Source organism: Sciurus carolinensis, chromosome 5 (assembly GCF_902686445.1).
Source record: "Sciurus carolinensis chromosome 5, mSciCar1.2, whole genome shotgun sequence".
In the NCBI taxonomy this organism is placed as follows: domain Eukaryota; kingdom Metazoa; phylum Chordata; class Mammalia; order Rodentia; family Sciuridae; genus Sciurus; species Sciurus carolinensis.
The window spans coordinates 94176285-94201753 of NC_062217.1; the positions used below are offsets into that span (position 1 = coordinate 94176285).

Below are 25469 nucleotides of genomic sequence, written 5' to 3' on the forward strand. Positions count from 1 at the left end.
AATAGATGTTTTCATAAAGCTTGGGAGGTCTTAGCCAAAGGGGGGTTAAAAAAAAAAAAAAAAAAAACACTTCTCTCAAACAGATTCTGAAATATATGCTGTCCACTAAATGTGGCCTTTTCTTTAGATGGACAGAATCTATGGAATTTTTAAAGGAATGAATGCTGGAAAAAATTAGAGGAAAGATTATTTCAGTCCTGTGAGAGTTGTTCTCTCCTCTCTCTGTCTCTCTCTCTCTCATGTTCTGCACAGATTCTTTATTGTCTTTATTGCCTACCTTTGCAATTCTGAACTTGTTCCTCTTACAGTCTTCCCTGTTTCTGAAGATGGAGCCCCCAATCTCCTCACTCTTTCAGGAATCATCTTTGGTTTCTTCCTCTCCATCATCTTAGTGACCAATATGTAACCAAATCATATTGCTTCTAAAATACACTATAAACTCACTTCACTTCATTGCCACTGTCACTGCAAACACACGGTCTTATCTTAACTGGCCTCCTCCTACTTGCCCTCTCCAGTTCAGTTCATTCTTCACATAGCCGGATGGTCTAAAGTCCACATCTGTTCATGCCACTCGCTTTCCTGTTCAAAGCCCTTTAATGCCTCCCCTTTGCACATAGGATTAAATCTCAAATCCTTAACATGGTTTACAAAGTACTGAGTGATGTAGCACAGGGGTCAAAAACTTTTTCTATGAAGGCCAGATAGTAAATACTTTGTTGAGCTGTACAGTCACTTGTAACTACTTGGATGTAACAAAAGCTATGTATATCATATAAGGGATGAGCATGGCTGTGTTCCAATAAAAATTTATTTTGAAACCCAAGTGACAGGTTTAGATTTGGCATAAAGACCATGGTTTATCAACCCCTGATCTAGCATAGGCCTTTTCCACTAGGTCCTCACTCCTTAGCTTACCAACTATCCAGTCACAGATCTCTTTTTTACCAGGTAAGAGTTTTGCACATTTCAAGTCCCTTATGTTCTTTCTGCCTAGACTATCTTAGTTTAAATGTCACTCCTACAGAGGCCATTTCTGAATTCCCCTTCTCTTTAGGTTTTCCTGTTGTACTCTTTTGTAACACCCTATAGTTTAATTTTCAATAACTATACATTGATTTCATGTGATCATTTGTTTAATGTCTATTTCAACTTTAAATGGTAAGGTCCATTTATAATTCACTTTATTCATACTATATCTCCAGCATTTGCACAGTGCCTAACATAGTAATTTCTCAATAAAATGTTTGTTAAATGAATAATGAGTTAATGAGATCTGATGAAAACATGAAAGAGGAAAACAAAAAATAATTTGGGTATCTCAGATCTGAGATATGAGATGCTTTCTTTGAAGTTCCTTATTCCCAAGTACATCTGAAATAGGAATATGAACTAGTTGGGGGTAATTAACAACCCGCAAATCTTTTATCATTTGTTCTATTTAGTTATACATGACAACAGAATGCATTTTGATTCATTATACACAAATGGGGTACAACTTTTCATTTCCCTGATTGTACACAATGTAGAATCACACTATTCATGTAATCACGTATGTACATAGGGTAATGATGTTTGTCTCATTCCACTATCTTTCCTTGTGTCATCCCGTCCCCTCCCCTCATTTCCCTCTACACAATCCCTCCATTCTCTCCTTACCCCCCAACCCCATTATATATCAGCATCCACTTATCAGAGAAAACATTTGGTCTTTGGGTTTTTTTTTTAGGATTGGTTTATTTCACTTAGCATGATATTCTCTAACTCCATTCATTTACTTGCAAATCCCACAATTTTATTCTTTATGGCTGAGTAATATTCCATTGTGTATATATACCACAGTTTCTTTATCCGTTCATTTATTGAAGGGCATCTAGGTTGGTTGCACAATTGAATTGAGCTGCTATGAACATTGGTGTGGCTATATCACTGTAGTATGCTGATTTTAAGTCCTTTAGGTATAAACCAAGGAGTGGGATAACTGGGTCAAATAGTGGGTTCATTCCAAGTTTTCTGAGGAATCTCCACACTGCTTTCCAGAGTGGCTGCACAAATTTGCAATCCCACCAGCAATGTATGAGTGTACCTTTTTCCCCACATTCTCACCAACACCTATTGTTGCTTGTATTCTGATAATAGCCATTCTTATTGGAGTGAGATGAAATCTTACGGTAGTTATGATTTGCATTTCTCTAATTACTAGAGAAGTTGAACATTTTTTCATGTATCTGTTGATCACTTGGATATCTTCTTCTGTGAAGTGTCTGCTCAGTTCCTTAGCCCATTTATTGATTGGGTTATTTGTATTTTTGGTGTGAAGTTTTTTGAGTTCTTTAAAATTCTGGAGATTAGTGCTCTATCTGAAGTTTGTGTAGTAAAGATTTTCTCCCACTTTTTAGGCTCTTTCTTCACATTATTGTTTCCTTTGCTAAGATAAAGTTTTTTCATTTGAATCCATCCCATTTATGATTCTTGCTTTTATTTTTTGTGCTTTGAGAGTCTTGTTAAGGAAGTCTGGTTCTAAGCCAACATGATGAAGATTTGGGCCTGCTTTTTCTTCCATTTGGTGCAGGGCCTCTGGTCTAATTCCTAGGTCCTTGATCCATTTTGAATTGAATTTTGTGCAGGATGAGAGATAGGGGTTTAGTTTCATTTTACTGCATATGGATTTCCAGTTTTCCCAGCACCATTTGTTGAATAGGCTATCTTTTCTCCATTGTATGTTTTTGGCACCTTCGTCTAGTATGAGATGACTTTTTATGTGGGTTTGTCTCGTGTCTTCTATTCTGTATGATTGGTCTACCTATCTATTTTGGTGCCAATACCATGCTGTTTTTATCACTGTTGCTCTGTAGTATAGTTAAGGTCTGGTATTGTGACACCTCCTGCTTCACTCTTTCTGCTAAGCTTTTCTTTGGTTATTCTGGGTCTCTTATTCTTCCAAATGAATTTCATGATTGCTTTCTCTATTTCTATGAGGTACATCATTGGGATTTTAATTGGAATTGCATTGAATCTGTATAGCACTTTTGGTAGTATGGCCATTCTGATAATATTAGTTCTGCCTATCTAAGAACATGGGAGATCTTTCCATCTTCTAAGGCTTTCTTTAATTTCTTTCTTTCTTTAGCGTTCTGCAGTTTTCATTGTAGAGGTCTTTCACCTCTTTTGTTACCCCAAATCTTAATGCTACAAAGGCAGTTGGGGTTGACACACTGTGGCTAACACAGTAAAGTTCAGGTTAGGCAGCTCTGCTTCAGCTGGCAGTTCTACCATCTGGAACATGATCCCAAAGGTTAGCATGGGGTAAGAAAGAAATGGAGGAAGCGCAGCCACTTTTCAATATCCTTGGCCCTGGTCTAACACATATTTCACTTCCTTTCATAGTCCAATGACCAAAACTAGTTATGTGGCTCTAATATCCTTCTAAGTAGACTGGGAATTCTCAGGTAACACATGGAATATTGTTGAGTATGAACCATCTCTGGCAGAGAATATAAAAAAGTAGTCCAATATTAGTTCCTAATATTTAAAAATGACTGTAGGAAGGTATTATGAACTCCATAGCTTAGCATACCATGGGGCATGTATTTTAATAATTTTAAAAAGGTTTTCTTAAATTTTAAATTATATCACTTATATGCTAGTCTCTCACTTGATAGTGATTATTAGTGTGTTATTCTCATGCTTCCCTCAGACTTTTCTACAAAAACCTTTAATGTTTAGGAGAGCAAAATGCTCATCTTTAAACTAATTTCATGTTATGACCATGATTTTAGTATATAAAGAATTGTATGACACACTTCTTTTTTAAAGTTAAAGATCAGAATTCAAAAATTAGCTATTAGGGAAGTAATCTTTACAAAGAAAGTAATAGATGTATGTTCTCTTTTCCCCCCAAATTATTTATGTTCACAAAAGGAACTTATCAATTATAATCAATGAATATTTATTGCACTGTGGTTATGAGCCAGGCATTGGTCAAGGTGTTTAGGTGAATAAGACAAAGATTCTTGCTTTCAAAGGCTTACATTTGATAGAGTATTAAAACCTATCCCTACAAAATGATTAAAAAAAAAAGTTAGGAATCCTTATAAGCAAAATCTCAACAATGATAAATCTGATGTTCTATTTTTCCCTGCTGTTACTTTAGTTCTGCAAAATTTTTGAGGATATATATTTTTAATCCTGTGCAATGGAATATTTGCAGAGTGAAGGCATTGGGTATCTTAATGAAACATTGTCTTTTCACCTGGTCAGTAATCCTAGTTAGGTCTATAGCAATCTTTGAGTTACAGAAATATACAAACGTAACTCTTTTTAAAGGGAAAGTTATAAACTCTAAGACTGTATCTGCTCCATCAAAAGACTAGAAACAATACTCTTAATTTGAAATCAATATCCTGAGATTTCTCCCCCTTGCATTTGTAACTGACCCAAAGGTCTTCCCTTGGCAAGAATCTGGCTCCCAAAGCCAGATCTACTTCCTGCCCATTCAAACAGAGGCAATGGTAGTGGGGGATAAACTCCAACATGAGTGTGTGCTAATCATTTCTCAAATTGCAAACAAGAAAATATGTTTATCCTCTATTAGAACTTATTTCTATATCAGAACCAAAAAGAAATGTCTTCAGGCTGAATTTAGGACAGCTTATGTCAGGATTTGAAAAGTATAAAGAAATGAAATTAAAAACTAGAACAATGTTGCTCAACCTTTAAAACTCCATACCCATAATCTTGTTAAACTGGTCACTATGAACCAGGCACTGTGCTAAGGGCTTTATGTGCTTACAACTACCTTTTGAGGTAACTATTATCCTCATTTTTAGATGAGAAAAGTGAAGCTTAGAGAAATTAAAACCAGGACACATCAGCCTGAGCTTGTTTGTCTCCAGTACATGATTTTTTTTGGCAGAAGTGAAAATCTCTGTCCTGGAGATCCTCAAAAACTCCTCGGGGACTATTATTTCTCACCCTACCACCTACCCTATAGCACATTGAGATATCGATACCTGGCTGCTTGATTCTTCTTTCTTCCTCCCCAACCTGTATTTTCAATCATTTTCTCATGAAAGCAACAGTGGCTTTTAAAATCATTCCCTAAAAAAGATGTTATTGCACCAAATGTGTTATTTCAAACTTCATTTGTCCCCCTTACCCATTTCCCAAATTAAGGTTCATCAAATTCTCAGCACATACCTCTACCATTGCCCTCCTACCCTACTCTCATCCCAGAACTACCATTGAGAATCCTGGAAATGGAAAGACCATTCTTTTTAGTTCGTCTATCAATGACACTATAGGTATTCATGCAACAGTTCATGAAGAACTCAAATTATTAGGAATTCCAAGAGGCCCTGCATCCTCTTACCCTTGAGACCACTCATATAACTTGAATATATCTTAATATATCTTTAAAGGGTAAATGGTTTCAAATCCTAGGTATACTAATTTAGCTATTGTTAGTTACACACACCTTTCCACAGAGCTATGACATTTGTGAATCATTTATCCATTTCAGTACATGAATGGAGTATCTATGATAGGTCAAGAACTATTCTAGGTAGTAACCAAGCTAAAATTAGACCAAGGCATAGTATCTTTACTCACCATACTATAAAATAACTTACTGTATTTAACCTGAAAAGTGGAGTTATTATTGTCTAAAATCCAGGGCAAGCTCAAAGATTGAGGAAACTCAAATGAAAGGAAGTGTTTCCATCCTATTATCTCCAGGAACCCTTAGTTTTAATCTCACCTCTGAAGACAAAGGAGCATCTATACTAAAAACAGAATGGAGTGGTTAGGAAAGGATGGATTTTCCTGCCAAATCATCTTTGACAACTGGACCTCCTTTTTACAATCCTAGAAAGTTAGAACTGAAAGGATCTTAAGAGAATAGGCTTGTCTAACCCCTTTACTTCACATATGAAGGCACTGATGGTAACAGTTTTTTCTCATAATTATTTGATCATGCTTTCTAAAGAAAATGATCAAATCTAATTTTCTAATCTTCTGTTATATGCCAGAAATATAAAGTAAGAGGGCAAATGAGAAGAGGGGAAGGAAAAAGAAAGGAAACATATTTATAGGAACAATCACACATATGCTAACGTAGTTTTAGAGTCTTCATATTTAGGATAGTTTAGGTGGCAAGCAACATAAAATCCCACTCAAATGGCTAAATGGAAAAAACAAGAATTTATTTGTACTGTTCCTAAAAATCCAGGAGTAAAGTTATGGGCAAGTCTGGGTAGATTTAATGGACAACATGAAAACTTAACTTCTGTACATTTTTTGACTGTGCCTTCTGCTGACTGGATTCATTCATGGTGACACTAGGTAGTATAAAGCATTGCAGCTCAGGTCCTAACAAAAAAAGAGTCTACTTCTACAAAAACTGAACACTAACCCTGGGGTTGAATATCAGTGACTTTGTTGGCCTGACTCGAGTTATGTGCACATTGCTGAAACAATTACTGTGGTCAGGAGGAATGGATTAACTGATCAGTTTAACCCAGGCCACCTTTTAGCAAGGCTGAGAGTAGAAGAAGGGTGACTGCCCCCTGCCCCCAAATTGGTATACTATTGTCACAGAAGAGTCAATGGCTATGGAGCACATGATACTGGCCATGTAGACATCCTCCACATAATCCTTCTAACTAGTGAGGAGGCCGTTATTTAACTACACTGCCATGCCATCTCTCTAAGATCTCTACTGGATTTCTTGTATCTCTAAAGTAGATATCCAGACAGAAGAACTTCACCATTCAGGAACTGTTTTGAGCCTTCTTATGAAACTCAAAACCAAATTTTGAGGGGACAATATGTTAAAATGATTATGTGTGGGCAATGTGTGGTGTTTTTTTCTCCTTAAAATTAGGAGAGCTCCTTGCCCCCTCCTGCTTCCGGTCATTCCTGTCATCCCTCACCCCTAGTAAGTGGGCCATTTCCATTTCACCTGGTCTATTATGAAGTCTTATCTACTGAGAAAATGTGGATGATTACCTGCATTGTACATGTATTCCATTCTCAACATTTGTGGATGACACTAAAATCAGTAGGAAATTATCCTCTCTGGCCAGATAGCCCCTACTGCTACCCTCCTGATCCCTGGCCACAACTTCTGTCCAGCACTCATAGATATTATGGAAATAAAACTATGCATTATTCATATAGTTTGGATTAGTGTCCGATGTCATCACCTACTCTCAGCTGACTGGAAAAAGCAGGACACACAATTTTCCATTATTTACTGGAAGATTAGTTCCTAAATTTGTATACATCTACTTATACTAGACTTATAGGAAAACATCTTCTGAAGTTGGAAGTATGAACTCTAGAGGAATTCTCATTTTATTTTTATTTTTCAGTTCATCATGTGGGGCTTTCACACTTGTTTACATTTAACTGAATGCCTATCAGAATGGTTATCTTACATGGAGTTGTTTAGAGGATGTCTGTGTGTCTTGTTAAACATAAGATTTCCAAACATATGTAGCTTCAATAACAAGGATTACAAATATAAATGTATATTAGTTTTAAACTTCCTTTCCTGGACTTTATTTAAAATGGCAAATGCATACATCCTCAAAACCATTAGTACTCACAGGCCTAGAGTAAACAAGTCCAAAAGAAAGAAGAAACTACTAGGTGTGTTAGTTTTTTGAAAGCTAATCTTTCCAATTCAGTGGCAGAAATGTTTCTTAGGGACACATGTGGAACCTGAGCTGTAATTGTTCAGCTGTGAGCTGTGTGCTGTCAGATTCTAATGTGCCTTTGCTTTGCCCAGTGCTGCTGATCTATCCTGTTTATTCAGTAGATGGGAGAAGACTTTATCTGTCTATATTTCTTAGTGCTGAAAACAGAACTGCTACCTCATTCACTCATCTGTTCATCCAAGTATTCAATAAATGTTGCTTGCTTACTATTTACCAGGCCCCCAAAGTAGGGGTTAGAAATAGAAAACAGCATTTCTAAAACTTAATAGTAAAAGGGGAAAAAAAAAAAAAAGCACTGATTACAATCATTCTTGCTTTACAGGGAACTGATGTTTTATAGTCACCTTCTTTTTATTGCTAGGAATCAACCCACAGTGAGGGTTCACAGTAATGGATCACTCCCAGTGATCCATTTCTTCCAAGTTCAAGATGAAGTTGTTTTGAACAAACTCAACCTGCATTACCACTCTATTCCTCCTGCTTGCTATTTTTAATAAGTGTATTTTTGCCTGATAAAGTAGCATATCTAATGGGGTAGGTAGGTCTCTACCACCCTTAAGTAAGGAATATATAATTTGGGTCCCACATTTAGAAACAGCTCAGGCAGAATATCTGAAATGTATAAGAAAAGAAAGCTCAAGTCAAAAGGGTGCATGTGCCAGATTTCCACCATATTCTTCATTAAGGAAGGTTGTGTTCCAATGCTGTAAATAATAGTCACTGCTAAATGTGATAGAGAAATGTTTAAAAGATATAGTTTTATATTCTCACTCTTTAAAATCAGTTTTAGAGTTTAAAGAAGTTTGTGAAGACTTTGCTTACCTGTTGCAAATTTTACCAAGGTAGTATCTTAGATTAATTAATTTGTTAATTAACTAAATACACTCAGTTGTGTTAATAAGATTACAATTCCTTCCTTCCAGGACAAGAGATGTGGGCTTAATGAACTTGAAACTAAAGAGAAAAATCACAGATTTGTAGAAAGAGATTGGATATCATCAACCTTAGACTTGATTGAGCTGTGGGTAGATTCAGATTGTACTAATTCCCCATGGTTTAAAATGCCTTCAACTCAATAAAGTTATTTCAAGAAAAAGAAAGAAAGAAATGTAAAACAAGACATGATTCATAAATTCAGGTACTTCTCAATCTGGAGAGAAGATAGACAAATAGACAATCTTATACAATATGACAAAATAAATTTTATACAATGTGATAAACGTGAGTCTAGGGAGCACCTTACTAGATATACCTCATTTTCTGAGATTTAGATTTCCCATCAATGAAGGGAGGTACAATAAAACCTCAGTAACTCTAATCCTCTGAAATGAAGTGAGTCATACTTGATAGATAGGTTTTCTAAACAGTACTTGATGAGCTTTTTCTGTGTGCCAAACCTGAATTTCTCATTTTACATGGATTTAATATGCACAATAATTCTCAAGTTGGCACTATTGTCACCAGAAAGACAAGAAAAAGGCAGATATCTGGGAAAGGGTATACAAATTAGTTTTATATATGAAAATGCCACACTCGTAAGTAACTAACTGAAAACTAAAAATAAGATACGTTTAACCCAACAGATTAGCAAAAATTACCAGAATTGGTAAAGTATGGAGAAACAATACTTTTTGTATTCTATTGGGGAATATGTAATTTTAAGGGTCCTCTAGCTGTATCTAAAATAGCTTGAAATGTACTTGCTCTTTGACTTGGCAATTTTATTTCTAGGAACATACCCTTCAGATAATCTCAGTATAAACTTAATCTGTTTGGGCTACTCTAACAAAACACCTCAGACTGGGTAATTTATAAACAAAAAATTTATTGCTCACAGTTCTAGAGGCTGGTAAGTCAAACATCAAGGCACCAACAGATGCCATGTAGGACAAGGACTCACTTTCTCCTTCAAAGATAGCACCTTCTCTCTGCGTTCTCACATGGTGGCAGAGAAATAAGCCACTCGGATCTCTTTTACAAGGGCACTAATCCATTCACAAGGGCTCTGCCCTCATGACCCAGTCACCCCCAAAAGCCCCACCTCTTAATACTATCATGTTAAGGGATTCAATTTCAACACATGAATTTGAGTGAGAAGCATTCAGAATACAGCAGAATAAAAGTGGTCATCGCAGCATTTCTTGTCATAGCAGCAAATTGGAGCTGGGGAAGATTAACTAATAAATTGTGGTGCTACTGTCTATTAAATTAGGTAGATACAAGGAACTGATAGAAATTTATCCATGATATGTTTAATGAACAGAAGTAAGTTAAAGAACAAAAGATATAGTAGGGTTGTAATTCCATTTTAAAGAAGGAAATAAATATTCAGGATCATGTGTAGAAAATTTCTGAAAGAATACCTCGGAAATCTTAACCACCTACTCATAGAGAGTAGAGCTGAGATACTGTTTATTCCTTTATCAAGTTTGGATAACCTTGTTTTTGTTTTTTTTTTATCTTTTTTTTTTTTTTTTTTTTGTCATTTAGAGAAAAGTAGTTTAAAAACACCAAAAATGATTTCATACTATCTTTCCTTTAAAGAATCACAAATTCACACTATATAGGCATATTAGGAATTTTGAGAAATCCTATTTAATTTTGCTTGAAGTGGGCATTTCAAAATATGTCTGTCCAGGGATTGGGGATTTAAGTTAGTGGCAGAGCACTTACCTAACAAGTGCAAGCCCCTGAGTTTGGTCCTTGCCCCTGAAAGGAAGGAAGGGAAGGAGGGAGGGAGGGAAGGAGGGATGGAGGGAGGGAAAGAAATATATTTGTCCAAATGATTTTGTTGCTGTTGTTTTACCCAGAAACTATTAATGCATCAGGAAACATCCCCTGGGAGACACTGTCTTGGTCTAAAATCACTTAACCAGTAGTAGGCAGAATCTCTAACTCAAGATTCAAAGCCCAGCTGATGTCCCTCAAAAGCTGGACAAAGATGGAGGAAAGGACTTTGAACCATGCATGCTAAAGGAGGCATATCTTTTTTTTCTTAGGATGCAAAAATAGCAATCCAGAATTTTCTGTACATCTTGGGCAGTACATCATAGTTTCCTAATAGGATTTAGGTACCTTCTGCAGAAAAAAAAAAAAAAAAGGAAAAAGGACACTTTTAAACTTGAATTCGGTTTTCTATCATGCCTCTTTTTTTAATAGATATTTAACCTTTAAGAAAGGAAGTAGGGACTTTTCTGGTAGTTTTGATGTCTAATTGCATACAAAATACAATTTCTCCACTCATTTATCTTTCCAAATCTTTTTCAGGCCTTCTTCTGTCACTTCTTTTACCTTTGTCACTCAAATGATGCTATTCATTTGTACCTCTTTAACAGTTTTAACTGGACATCTAAACTAACTGCTATTATCAATTAATATAGTCCGATACCTTCAGGAAGCAATATGGAAAAAATTAAACAAGTATTTCTTCTCAAACTGAAATAACTAAAGGGAGGATCGTAGAACCATCTTTTCTCCATGCTTGGTCCAATGCTGACATTTCAGAAGTATGCACTTCCAGAATATACGATCCATTTAAAACTATAAAATTGTGTTGAATCAATATAAGTACTTACTTCAAAAGTCCATGCAGAAAGTAAAGGTGAAGGTAATGAAGTTGCCCAGGACATGTGTAGGACTCTCATAGCTGAATTTTGGCTTCTGTAACATATATAAGAACTAGGGTTGTTTAAAAAGCAAATAAACCCTGAAGGTGGTCCCTCTGAATAATGTGGACTAGTTCCTGATTCTGAGCCAGCAGTAGACACAAAGAACAACAGACACACTGCCAAGGAGGTGGAATGCCAAAGGCAGAGTGCTATATGCTTATTTGGCTTGGCTCTGCCAGAAAAGTGAGGAGGGGGAGAGAGAAAGAGAGACATCAGGAGTATATATCTTTCTTAGTCTCCCTTCTCCCTTCCCTTTCCCTTGCTATTCTCTCATCATCAAGAATTAGATTTTAGTTGGATTCACCGATGTGATTGACTTATTCTCCATTACAGTTGCTCCTGAGCCATATAAAGTACCAAAGAGTTAACAAGAGCTCTGGTGGCTAGAAGACAAGGCTAGTTGAACTGGTTCCACATGCAGTGGGGAGAGGGAAATTTACCTCCAACCTCCACTGCCACAAACTGTGTGGTTCTCAGTTTCTTGACCCTTTCTGCTCACATGAATCTGTTTTCTGAACTTCATTTGCACACATCACCAGTGCTACACCATTTAGTGGATAATGCTTCTGTAATTTTGTGTGCATTTTGCCTTCACACTAAGATATAAACTCTCAAGATGCCTGTCATGTGTCTTATGGCACCACACATGACTTGGGACACCCACATACATGCTCTTCTGATTTTCATGTTGAAGAAACATTTTCACCCATCTTTTGCTGTTGCTCTGCAACTATAATGTCTGCCATTTCTAAGTTTGATTCTTTTCTTCCCCTGTCAGAGATAGGATTTAGAGCTGGCCCTGGAGAATCCAACCACTGTTTCTTGATAGATGCTGACAAAATAGAATTTATTAGGTGGGAAAGATCTGAGGGTGTCCTAGTGAGTTTGAGCTTTTAGTGTGAAGTTATAAGAATAAATCTGGGGTCCGAAATGCTGTGTGAGCTCAGAATGTGCATCCCTCATACAATTACAGATGTAGAAAATCAGAAATGGTGATAAATTTGACTCAGAAATAGAAAAAGAGATTTCAAGATGGCGGACTAGAGGGCGGCTGCATTTCACGTTGCTCCAGGACGCAAGATTCAAAGAGGAGATAGTGAGAGACTTGGGACCAACTCAAAGCCGCCAGGTGAGTCTCTCCCGTTGGGGAGGCGTCCCGGATGGGGCGGTAGCCCCGGAACGCAGGGAACTTTGTGAAGTAGAGTTGCTCGGCGAGATGCCCTTCCCCCCACTGGAGCGGTGAACAGGGACAACTGGGATCATCGTAGAGGAGGCGGCTCAGCACAGCGCTTGGACTTGGAGCAACCACTGGGGCTCCGGGCGGCTGCCTGAGGAGGAGCTGCGTGGCGAGCTGTTTGGACTCAGAATGACTGCTTCTGAACACTGGGGGTTGCCTGGAGGAACAGGAGAAGGACGGCGGGTCACTTGGTCTAGGAGTGACTGCATCAGAGCCACAGGCAGTTGCCAGAGGAGGAGCTGCGTGGCGAGCTGTTTGAACTCAGAATGACTGCTCCTGAAAACTGGTGGCCTGCCTGGAGGAGGAGTGCGATGGGTCGCTTGGTCTAGGAGTGACTGCATCAGAGCTACAGGCAGCTGCCTGAGGAGGAGCTGCGTGGCAAACTGTTTGGACTCAGAACGACCACTTCTGAACACCGGGGGTTGACCGGAGGAAGAGGAGAAGTGCGGCGGGTCGCTTGGTCTAGGAGTGACTGCATCAGAGCCACAGGTGGTTGCCAGAGGAGGAGGCGAGTGGTGAGTTGATGGACTAAAAGCGACCACTCCTGAACACCGGTGGCCTGCCTGGAGAGGAGCGCGGTGGGTCACTTGGTCTCGGAGTCACTGCCTCATGAACACCGGGGGCTACCCCGAGAAGGAGGAGGAGGAACAGGGCGGGTCACTTGGACTTGGAGTGACTGCCTAGGGCTCACGGGCGGTTGGCGGGAGGAGGAGACTCGAAGTGAGTTGCTTGGACTCCTAGTGACTGGGTTGGAAACTGGGTGTCTGTCCGGAGGAGGAGGTGTGTGGCGGGTCTCTGGGTATCGGAGCTATTGTACGGGGGCTCCAGGTGGCGGCTCAGAGGAAGGGCCACATAGCCAGGCGATTAGGTGCACAGCAGGGTCCCAGGAGCTAGGTGACTTCTTGCTGGAAGAGCCGCACAGAGACACGCCTAGGGGCGGAGCGAAGTTTCCAGGACTGCGGGCAGAGTCTCTGGGAGAGGCAGCCTAAGGAGACTAGCCTGCGAAGGGTGAGGCTCTCAGGCCCGGGAGGTAGGTCCGGGCCCCTGGGATCGTTGCAGAGGAAGACAGCCCAGCCCAGGTGGTAGTTGTAGATTGAGGGGAACCTCTAGGAGGGGAACTGACCAGCGAGATCTCCCCACCGGGTGAGTCTTCCCTGCGGGTGAGGTTTTCCCACAAGGACGGTTAAAACCAGACACAGGCACAAACAGGCCTTGATTCAGCCTGCAGCCTAGTTCCCCTTTGGATGATCATTGGTCATCAAGTGGAGGCACCTCTGTCCACTATCAGGGAATATACCCCACCTGAGGGTCACCAACCCTAGAGAGGCAGCTTCCTTGTGGAGCACTGCATTATCAACTTCCTCCAAGATTTCAGGCTACTGAAGGATAAGAGGGGATATACTAGCAATGGGTTCTCAGCCGAGTTCTACAAAACCTTTAAAGAAGAGCTCATTCCAATACTTCTCAAAGTATTCCATAAAATAGAAGAGGAGGGAACCCTCCCAAACTCCTTCTATGAAGCCAATATTACCCTGACCCTGATACCTAAACCAGACAGAGATACATCGAGGAAAGAAAATTTCAGACTAATATCCTTAATGAACATCGACGCAAATTCTGAACAAAATTTTAGCAAATCGCATACAAAACATATTAAAAAGATAGTGCACCATGATCAAGTGGGTTTCATCCCAGGGATGCAAGGTTGGTTCAACATCAGGAAATCAATACATGTCATTCACCATATCAACAGACTTAAAGTCAAGAATCACATGATTATTTCATAGATGCACAGAAGCATTTGATAAAATACAGCACCCCTTCATGCTCAAAACACTAGAAAAAATAGGGATAGTGGGAACGTTCCTTAACATTGTAAAGGCCATCTATGCTAAACCCATGGCTAATATCATTCTAAATGGTGAAACCTGAAAGCATTCCCCCTAAAAACTGGAACAAGGCAGGGATGCCCTCTTTCACCACTTCTTTTCAATATCGTCCTGAAACTCTAGCCAGAGCAATTAGACAGACCAAGAAATTAAAGGATACGAATAGGAAAAGAAGAACTCAAACTATCCCTATTTGCTGATGATATGATTGTATACTTAGAGGAACCAGGAAATTCCACCAGAAAACTTTTAGATCTCATTAGTGAATTCAGTAAAGTAGCAGGATATAAGAATCAATGCACATAAATCTAAGGCATTTCTATACATAAGCGCTGAATCTTCAGAAAGAGAAATTAGGAAAACTACCCCATTCACAATAGCCTCGAAAAAAATAAAATACTTGGGAATCAATCTCACAAAAGAGGTGAAAGACCTCTACAATGAGAACTACAGAACACTAAAGAAAGAAATTCAAGAAAACCTTAGAAGATGGAAAGATCTCCCATGTTCTTGGATAGGAAGAATATATTGTCAAAATGGCCATACTACCAAAAGTGCTATACAGATTCAATGCAATTCCAATTAAAATCCAATGATGTACCTTACAGAAATAGAGCAAGCAATTATGAAATTCATCTGGAAGAATAAAAACCCAGAATAGCTAAAGCAATCCTGGCAGAAAGAGTGAAGCAGGGGGTATCGCAATACCACATCTTCAACTCTACTACAAAGCAATAGTAACAAAACGGCATGGTATTGGTACCAAAATAGAAAGGTGGATCAATGGTACAGAATAGAGGACACGGACAAACCCAAATAAATACAATTTTCTCATACTAGACAAAGGGGCCAAAATATGGCAATGGAGAAAAGATAGCCTCTTCAACAAATGGTGCTGGGAGAATGGAAATCCATATGCAACAGAATGAAACTAAACCCATATCTCTCACCATGCACAAAACTAAACTCAAAATGGATTAAGGACCTCGGAATCAGACCAGAGACCTTGCATCTTATAGAAGAAAAAGTAGATCCAGAGCTTCAACATGTCGACTTTGGACCAGAGTTCCTCAACAGGACTCCCATAGCACAAGAAATAAAAGCAAGAATTAATAACTGGGATAGATTCAAACTAAAAAGCTTTCTCTCAGCAAAGGAAACTATCAGCAATGCGAAGAAAGAGCCCACAGAGTGGGAGAAAATCTTTGCCAATCATATTTCAGATAGAGCACTAATCTCCAGAATCTATAAAGAACTCAAAAAACTCTACACAAGAATGCAAATATCCAATCGACAAATGGGCTAAGGAAATGAATAGACACTTCACAGAAGATCTACAAGCAATCAACAAACATATGGAAAAATGTTCAACATCTCTAGTAATAAGAGAAATGCAAATCAAAACCACCCTAAGATTCCATCTCACCCCAATTAGAATGGCGATTATCAAGAATACAAGCAACAACAGGTGTTGGCGAGGTTGTGGGGAAAAAGGTACACTCATACATTGCTGGTGGGGCTGCAAATTAGTGCAGCCACTCTGGAAAGCAGTGTGGAGACTCCTTAGAAAACTTGGAATGGAACCACCATTTGACCCAGCTATCCCACTCCTTGGCCTATACCCAAAGGACTTACAATCAGCATACTACAGAGATACAGCCACATCAATGTTCATAGCTGCTCAGTTCACAATAGCCAGATTGTGGAACCAACCTAGATGTCCTTCAATTGATGAATGGATAAAGAAACCGTGGTATATATATATACAATGGAATATTACTCAGCCATAAAGAGTGATAAAATTATGGCATTTGCAGGCAAATGGATGAAACTGGAGAATATCATGCTAAGTGAGATAAGCCAATCTCAAAAAACCAAAAGACAAATGATATCGCTATAAGTGGATGATGACACATAATGGGGGGTGGGAGGGGTTAGTGTTAGGGTTAGGGTTAGGGTTAGGGAGGGGGGCAAAAATGGAGGAAGGAAGGACTGTATAGAGGGAAAAGAGTGGTGGGAGGGGTGGGTGGGAAGGGGAAAAAATAACAGAATGAATCAAACAACATTACCCTATGTAAATTTATGATTACACAAATGGTATGCCTTTGCGCCATGTACAAACAGAGAGACGACATGTATCCCATTTGTTTACAATAAAAAAAAGAAATAGAAAAAGAATATCTAAGTTATTTTTTTCTGTATATCCAGTTCTCTAGGCAATATTAAAATACATTCTTTCTCCTTGCTGTTATCCTATAGTAATACTTATTATCATGTAGGATTTTTTTTTCGCAATAACTATTCTGATTCACTAACTATCGTTATCAGACAGTACCAGGCTATTTTTAATTGCTATAGGTGTATAATGTATTTAAACATATGACAAAGCAAGACTTCACTCACTGATTTTTTTTCCAAAAATATTAAATATTCTCATTGTTGTATTTTTCCTTTAGACTCATTTATCAAATTCCAAAAAATCTTGTAAAATTAATTAAGAATTATTTTTTTCTTACTAGTTACCACTGATAGAGAAACCAATTCGATATCAAAATTTTTAGTTCGATCAATATTTTTGTAACTTACTATTATTACCAGTCAAATCTTTCTTCTCCTTATAATTATAAATCTCTTTCTATTTTTATCTTATTATACCAACCAAAGCAATTGAAAATATTATTGGTAATTCAATTTTAGTTTGTTTCTCATTTTACTGTAAAAATTCATATTATTTCTTTGTAAAGTACCATAAAAACCCTCAGCTAAAGAAATATGTCGTCTCATTTTAAGGAAGTCATGTTTTTTCACATTTTCTCTTTTTTTTCTCATGAATCAATAGCAATGTAATGGATGCCTTTTAAATGTATATTGAGATCATTATGTTTTACTTGATTTTACCTATTAATATGATATATTATGATAGATAAATTGTTTAGGACATCTGTATGGTTGTTACAGCATGGAGATGAGAGGCTAGGCTTTACTGCTTGTCACACTCCACAAATACTTTGGAGTCAAATTGGTAGGAAAATAGGTTTATTCAAAGGAAAGAAGGCTTATTTCAAGGAAGATAGTTGCTTCTCCCCAGTTTGATCAAACTGCATGAAGTTCATTTTTCCTTTTTCTGTCATTCATCCATTCTCAGGTAGGCAGGCAGATATATCCCACCATCTCATGATCCAGGAAGGGTCCTTGGACTCTGCTGCCAGTAACAGTTATTGATGAATCTTTTAAATAAATATGGTTTGTGAACTCATGGGTTTTTCTCTTCATAAGCAATAGAAGGATGATCTGTATTTATATGTGTGTTTATACATTATATTGACTTGGCAATTTGAAAAAAAATCACAAGTAAAACAACCAGGTCCTGAAGTTTTTTTGTTGTTTAATTAATGTTTCAATGTTTAATTTTCAATTAGTGTTCTTAATTTCCTTTATTTTTTGTTTGTTTATACTGATTATCTTTTCGTTTGAGTCACTTTTGATAAATTTTGTTTTCAAGAAAATTATATTCATTCTTTTAGATTTCAAAGCTTATAGCATGGATTGTACACCTTTATAACTTTAAAGAACCTCTCTGTATCTTGTATATTCTGTCTGGCAGAGGAAGACAATGGAGATGTTTGCTGTCTTTAAGTGGAGTGGAAAAAAACAAGCAAAAGAATATAAGAAAGTGTCTCTGCTAAGATGCTAAACCACAAATCTACCCTTAGGCAGATTTGGTGCTAGAATTCATTCTGCCAGCATACTGTATAAATCTAGTTAAAGTGGTTATGGGCAATATTGCCCAAAGGCATCTGGCAGAAACAAAAGCAAAGTTCCAAAGAATACTTTAAACTCAGGCCTCAAAGAACATCTCAGATAAAATTCCTAGGAACTTGAGCTCACAACAGAAAAAATACAAATGTGTCTGTTTGTATACAAATACACACACATATATCACATATATTTGGATATAGATATAAATATATAGATATCTCCCAGAACATACAAGGGAACAGCTGGTCATGAGCAGCAGTCATCCAAAACAACAATAACAATAACAAAAACCATAATCAATCTTATCAACCTTACAGTCCTGCAAATTTTGGAATAACAGGTATGCAATATAAAGTAACTATATTAAATATGTTTAAAGAATAAAGGAGAGTGCTGACAGTATGGCTAGGGAGAGACTGCCAAAATGGATCATGCACACTTAAAAAGGAGCCAAATAGAACTTCTGCAAATGAAAACAAAATAACTTAATTTGAAATTCAAAGGACAGATTAAATATCAGAATAAAAACCAAAGGGGAAGAATGGCAGACTGAAGGGATACATCAGGAGATATCACGTAAGAATTTAGAATGGAGATACAAAATATTAGAAAGAAATCAAGACATAGAATGACAAGAGCAGGATATCTAACATCTCTAGTTAGATTCCATGAAAAGAGAATACAGGAAGTGGGGAAAAGGAAATATCAGGAGAACCTAAACCACAATAGTTTCCAAAAACAATGACAAAATGGAGTCTTCAGATTCGGAAACTCAAGGAGGTCAAAAAAAAAAAAAGGTAAACAAAAGAAATTCAAACTTCAAAATGTTGAGTAAAACTACAGAACACCAAAGTCAAAAAGGAAATCATAAAAGCAACCCAATATAAAAGAAAAGTTACTTGCAGAGCACCTGTAGTCAAATTAAGGACTGACTTCTCAACAACCTTGGTAAAAGCTAACTTGTTGGAATCACAGCTTTACAGTCCTTGTTACGTACCAAGAAAAACTATGTTTCACAAATGAGGGTGAAATGAAGACTTGCAGGAAAACAAAAACAGAGAGATTGATGGTGATGATGGCTGCAGAACAGAACAATGTAGAACCTCATGAAGGAATTTCAAAAGAAGATACTTCAAGGAAAAGAAAACCCTAGCAGAAGGATCTGAGATCCAAGAAGGAAGTTGTGGGTAAATATAAGCTGACAATGACTGTATAAGACAAAACCAAAGAAGTAAAATATTCCTGGACAATGAAAACATGTAAAAGTAACCTAAGGTTCTAATATTATTTAGGAAAGGATGAAGATAATAACTTTTGACTTTAAACTCAATATGGATGCTGAAGTGTATGAACATTCCCTATAAACTAGTTGGGGAGTGAAGAATGGAATAAGGTTTCACATGTTATATTAACAATCAAAGTAAATAAAAAGCAATTTTTTAAATTTTAAAAAATGAGGGCCGGTGTTGTAGCTCAGTGGTAGAGTGCTTGCCTTCCACATGTGAGGCACTGGGTTCTATCCTCAGTGCCACATACAAATAAATATTTTGTAAAACACAAAAACAAAACAAAAACCAATATTTAAAAAAATCAGACAAATACAAAGCAAAAGTAAACTTTAAAAACACTTTTAGATGTAAAATGGTCACAACATATTGTTTAATCAAGTATCAGGAAACTGGTAATGCAACTTCAATAGAAAGTAAAAATTATCAAACTCAAAAGAAGAAATTGGAAAATTTACCATCATCAGAAGAGGTATTTCTCCTAGTAATTGATCAAGCAGACAAAAATTATAAGAATTAGTTGATGAAAATCACATAACTAATGAAATTGTTCTGACAGACTTATGTAAAATGTCAATTCAACATCTAGACAATTCTATTCAAGCAAGCACATAACACTTGTAGGAACAGACTGCATGAAGCCATCAGACAAATCGTCAAACATCAGGGAAGATCATAATTTCTCAACACAACTGAGTTAATATTTGCTTTAAAAATGTCTTTTATTTTAAGAAGCATGTAGCTGGATGTTACTATTTTCACAATCTTTGTCTTTAAGTAAATTTATGTCTGTTACCATTATTATTAAAACTAATATAATCATGGATCTGAGGAAACTGCAGTGTTCATTTCAAAACAAATTATAATTTCTGTTTGGAGAATTGGTGACCTCTATAACTTTTGGTTGTTATTAATGTGAGAACATTCTTTACTTCGGTGCACCATTAACAGTAGATAATAATACTGGAGCTATTTCTGGGGCTGCTGATGTTATCAACTTTTGATGAATCCCACCCATCAAAGACTGAAAACTGCTGTGCCCATTTCACAGTGAGGATGGTTACTATTTTTTTTTAAAGCAGAAAATACCAAGTTTTGGCAAGGACGTAGAGAAATTGGAACCCTTATATGTTGCTAGTAAGAATGTAAAATGATATAGCCACTGTGACATAATATGGTGAGTCCTCAAAAAATTAAAGATAGAATTACCATATAATTCAACAGTTCCACTTCTTGGTATATACCCTGAAGAAGTGAAAGCAGAAAACTTGAATTTGTATAGTCATGTTCATAGCAGCATTTTTGCAAGAGTCGAAAGGAGGAAGCAACTCAAGTATCCATTAGCTGGTGAATGATAAACAAAATGTGGTACAAGTATACTACGAATTTCATTTGGCAATAAAAAGCAACGGCTTGCCATTACATCTTCAACATGGATAAACCTTGAATGCAACATGCTAATGTGAAAGAAGCCAGTCACAAAAGGACAAATATTGTATGATCCACTTACATAGGGATGTAGATTAGTCCAATTCATAGAGGTAGAAAGAATGGCAGTTGCCAGGACTGGGAGAAGGGAAGAATAGAGTCACTGTTTAATAAGTATGGAATTTCAGTTTGGGAAAATGAAATTCTGGAGATTGATGGTGGCAGTGGTTGCAGAACAGTGTGACTATTCTTAATGCCACAGAACCATACACTTAAAATAGGTTAATTTTATGTTATATATTATGCTTTTCCACAATAAAAAAAAAAAAAAGCTTCTGTGTGTGCCTATGCCCAGGAATAGTCTGCTCTTACTCCTGAGGTGTTGATGTAATAATCAAATGCTTTGAGATTTAATTCCATACACCTTTCAAAAGTCACCCTTGTTAGAACCTAGAAGTCAAAATAAGAATATTATGTAGGAATGCCTTACATTTATGTAGCACTTTATATTTGAAGAAAGGCTTTCATGTGGCTTAACCCATTTACCCTTCATGACAGCCTTTTAAGTTTAGGAGTATGATTCTCTTTTTAATTGATGGAAGAAAGCAAAGACTGAGATGAAGTAGTTCAAGACCACAGGGCTATTAAGGAGGCAGAGGTTCAAATACTTATCTTCTGACTCTATGGACATTGATGTCTGTAGACAACTTACTATGAGCTTTGCATTGAAATGCCGAAAGCAAAGTGCTTTTCTTGCTAAACTGAACAAAAAGAAAGATAGCGTCATTGGCTTTCCAATGCCCAAGGAATGATGATTCTACTAAATTTATGCTCTAAATCCCATTAAACATATTTGAGGCTTTTTATAATTTTCTATTTCCAAACTTTGGTCATTTTAAACTCTGGTTGGTTCTTTGTATTTTTGGACTTTAGCTTCTAAAAATACCATTTAATTTGGGGGTTGAGGACACTTTCCCTTATACTGATTGTTTTAGGTTGTAGCTATTTAAATTTTAATGTATAATCTCAAAATAATTTTTTTGTGTCCAATTCCAAGAACCAGAAACCAGATTGTTTTCTCATTGTTTTGCAAAAGTGTTTCACTATGAGTCTTAAATTTCATTTTTTATGCTGTCCAAGGAGTAGATGGCTAATGTAAATGGGAGAAACTTGGCATTGCCCCATCACTGGTCTTAGTGACTTTATGAGTTCCCCCTAGATCAAATGGCTGGGTCAGTGCAACCTCTTGATTGTCAGCACACTGCTGGCATTCATATCTCTTTGAAGCCTGCCATGGATAACAAGCAGAATCTTAATTCACATGCTTCAGAACATTGACCAATTCGATTTCTCTGGGAAGATTTGGTACCCATGGAAGAAGGATGACATTCTGTGAACAAGCCTCCCTGAATTTATTAATTGATACCATGAATAACATTCACTGAAGCAGTGTGCAATGGCTTTCTCACTGTGGTGGTGTTCCCTGAAATTTTGAGATTTCACATAGCTGTGTTCTTCCCTCTATGTGACACCAATAAAGTGCACTGACTGGTTAACACTGAATGTTCAAAGATGTCTCCTGTTTCTTCTTTGAGTTGTTCCAGTTACACTGAAGGGAAAATAGTGGACAGTCTGTCTCACCATGGCATTTGCTGCATCAGATTCATATATGTGAAGTTGTTTAGAAGCACTTGCTGCCCTTCAAAAGGCTTGATGCCTTTTGACTTGGGACTTTCTTCCCTTTTGCTGTGAAATGTATAAGTCAGAGTTCCCTGAGCCGAGTGCAATGGAGAAGTGAAGTACAACTGAGACCAATAACTTGCACACCACCTCAGGAACACTGTCCCTATATTGGGGTCTATTGTTTGCATTCCCATAGCTAGCACTTATAAAGTCCCTACTCTGTGCCAAAAACTGTGCTGAGCATTTCATGTATTCAATCCACACCATAGACCTCCATGGTAGGTATGAACTTATTCTCATTTTACAAAAAGAAAATGAAATCTTCTGACATGTAAAGAGGGTAAGTGGGCATATGCCAAATAAATGGCTTATGTCATCTAGCCCTTCTTTTCCTGTGTAAAACTGTAACAACATAGCTCAAATGGTATGACCTTTTAGAATCCCACATTAAAGAATTTTCAGAATCAATCTTGCCAACAGCGTCAGTGCCTTACAGACTTTAATATTTTCTTCTTTTGGTAGGGAGAGCACCAACTTTCATATTATATTTCATGCATATCTAATCTAGTCTTGTTTTCCCCTAGCTTTCTCTTCCGTATGATTTAAACAAATGATAACAGTCAAATTTATTAACATTCTTTCCAAGATTGCTTTTCCTAATGCCTCACTTGTCCAAAGTTGCTTTCGGCTTCAAACTTTATTCAGTTGTCCTATATTTAACTAACGAGGGAAAAGATATAAATCAGACACTCATTACTTATAAAAGTATAACAAAAACAAATTCAAACGAAAATGGGAAGTAGCTCCCCATTGTAAATGGAGCACACTTTTATTTTTATTGCTTATTAAAAGATAAAGATATCATGAGGACTATTCTGTATTTAGAAAGAAGCTTTCTTTCTTTCTGAAGACACTAAAGATATTGTTCTAGCATTTGTATAATTTCAGCAAATATTTTGCAATCTATGTAACATAAAATGAGTTAAGTATTTACTGACTATATACTTTGTTCCCAGAATTTAAGAATGTACACTATGTATAAAAAAGAGTCCCTGACTGGGAGCAGTGGTACATGCATATAATGCCAGCATCTCAGGAGGATTAGACAGAAGGATTGCAGGTTCAAAGCCCTAAGAAACTTAACTAGAAGCCTGTCTCAAATAACAAATAAAATAGGGTTGGAAATGTGGCATAGTGGTAGAGTACCCCTGGGTTCAATCCCTAGCACTACAAAAAAAAAAAAAAAGGGGGGGGGGAGAAGGGGGAGGAGGAAGAGAAAAAAAAGAGAAAAATATAACTTGCCCTGAAGAGCTTACAATCTAGTGGATGAGAGAAGATGAACATACCAATAAATTATACCCAAGGCAATATGCATTAAGGGTTCTTCTTACCATTCCTTCCAGTTCTTCAGCAAGATCTGATAATTTGGTCTCCAAAACACACCTTCAATTTGTTGTCATCTTCAGGGAAGTTTGATTTTTTTTTTTTTTTTTTTTTTTTTTTTTTTGGTACTGAGGATTGAACTCAGGGTCACTTGGCCACTGAGCCACATCCCCAGCCCTGTTTTGTATTTTATTTAGGACAGGGTCTCATTGAGTTGCTTAGCACCTCACCCTTGCTGAGGCTCTCTTTGAATTTGTGATCCTCCTATCTCAGCCTCCCAAGCTGCTGGGATTACATGAGTGTGCCATTGTGCCTGGCAAGAAGCTTGATTTTGAATTTCAAAAATAACCTAATTTATGCTTCATAGATGGAACTCTTGTTTTTTCTTCCTTTGTTATCTGGTATTGTGATCATTTCTTAACTATAGATTGAACAGCTAAAATGCTCCCGCATTACCCACTTTGAGGTATATCTTTATGTTCCTCTCACACTACAGAGTCATCAGAAATTGGACCTTCCTTGGTGATTCACACCACTGTCCCATTTGGAGTTGCATACTTGGAGCATAGCATTGAGGATGTGCAGGAATTAATCTTCCAGCAGCTGGAAACATTTTGCCAGGTTTTGCCTCAGCCAGTTGCTACCAAATGCCTGAAATGGAGACATTCACAGGTAATCAGAGAATCCAGTTGTGTGAGCACCAACCATTTTCATAGTAGTTCAGCATGATTGACTTGACTTTTCATCCTTCACCACCCTCTAGTATAAGAATAAGCAACAGAATCTTTGGCACAAATGTGTGTTTGCCTAACAGAGAAGTGTAAATTCTTTAGGTTTCATCATCCTGATATTTCTCAACAAGAGGTGCTGCATGCGGCTTTTATCAATGTTATGTTCAAATTCTGGCATCAGAAGATGTATACCTTGAAATTCCTATTGCAAGTAAAGCAGGTTATATGTCAAATGCAGCTGTTTCTCTGGGGTTTTCTAAATCAGGACTGTGGTTATATAGAAACCACTATAACCTCCCAAATTTTTGCAATATGTCAAAATAACCTTGTAAGTGTATTTTGCTACCACAATTTTTCATTTTTATTAAGGTTCCCACTTCAGTTTTGACTTCTGCCAGCATAGCTCTTTAGGGGAGAAAGATGAGTACCTGCATAGAACAGCTACTTAAGCTGTTTTTTCAGGGTTAGATAACCCTGCTGATCTTCCCAACAGGTCAAACTTAAAGCTCTTTATACTAAGTAAATGTTGACATTTTGGAAAATCTCTGCATAGAAGAAGTTTGTGAGTATTTATAGAAAAAGTCTTTTGATCTGTAAACTCAGTTGTGAAGTCACTTGGGGGTCAGTAGAGCAAAGGGTAGATGGAGAAAAGATGCAGTGAGTTGTCCATTTTTTTTCCCTGAG

The 25469-nt window shown here is 37.3% G+C and overlaps 1 protein-coding gene across 2 annotated transcripts in view; it reads left to right on the plus strand.

Annotated features, from left to right (window-relative positions):
- Rnls (renalase, FAD dependent amine oxidase) overlaps positions 1-25469 on the plus strand; it is a 309420-nt gene that overhangs the window by 251841 nt on the left and 32110 nt on the right. For both annotated transcript variants that reach the window (XR_007108669.1, XM_047551997.1), the window contains exon 6: positions 24551-24726. Coding sequence is in view for 1 of the 2 variants with exons in the window: in XM_047551997.1 (XP_047407953.1) it covers positions 24551-24726 (176 nt within the window). In the remaining variant the exon portion in view is untranslated. The remainder of the gene's footprint in view (positions 1-24550; positions 24727-25469) is intronic.